This window comes from Cynara cardunculus (genome assembly GCF_001531365.2).
Source record: "Cynara cardunculus var. scolymus isolate 2C chromosome LG 2, CcrdV1, whole genome shotgun sequence".
In the NCBI taxonomy this organism is placed as follows: Eukaryota; Viridiplantae; Streptophyta; class Magnoliopsida; order Asterales; family Asteraceae; genus Cynara; species Cynara cardunculus.
Window position 1 is genome coordinate 59746697 of NC_037529.1, and position 522 is coordinate 59747218.

Below are 522 nucleotides of genomic sequence, written 5' to 3' on the forward strand. Positions count from 1 at the left end.
GAAGATTTGTTAAAGGAAGAATCATAGCAACAACAACTAGTGGAAGAATAAAAAAATAAGGAAAAGAAAGAAGATTTGTAAAAARGAAGAAATCTTAGCAGCAGCAACGAGTGGAAAGAAACAGCAGCAACTAGAAGGAAGAAAACATAGCAGCAGCAAGCAGCAAAAGCTGCCTGCGTTTTCTCGAACAACAGCAGCAGCAAGCTGCTGCCTGCGTTTGCCTCAACCAGCAGTAGCTGCTGGCGTTTCTCCTCGTTCAACAACAGCAACAACAAGGTAGAAGAGCTGCTACGTACTTTATGCCGGAGCCGAACAGCAAACAGCGCACAACAGGCAACAGCCTCGCTGTGCTATTTCTTCACGTCCTGTCGCAACCAAAGAAAAACAGCAGCTTAATCGAGCCGTTTCCTTCGTCTTTTCCGCCCAAAAAACAACAGCTTGTCAAGCTGTTTTCTTCGCCCGTTCCCGCCCAAAACAGCGGCTGTTGTTGTACTTCGCAACCAAGAAAACAGTAACGGTCCT

General features: G+C 46.1%; 1 protein-coding gene across 1 annotated transcript in view; it reads left to right on the plus strand.

Annotated features, from left to right (window-relative positions):
• The first annotated feature begins 299 nt into the window (after positions 1-299).
• The window catches only part of LOC112506221, a 28587-nt gene continuing 28364 nt past the window's right edge, over positions 300-522 (plus strand). The window contains exon 1 of the mRNA XM_025110238.1: positions 300-483. Within this exon, the coding sequence (XP_024966006.1) occupies positions 300-483 (184 nt within the window). The remainder of the gene's footprint in view (positions 484-522) is intronic.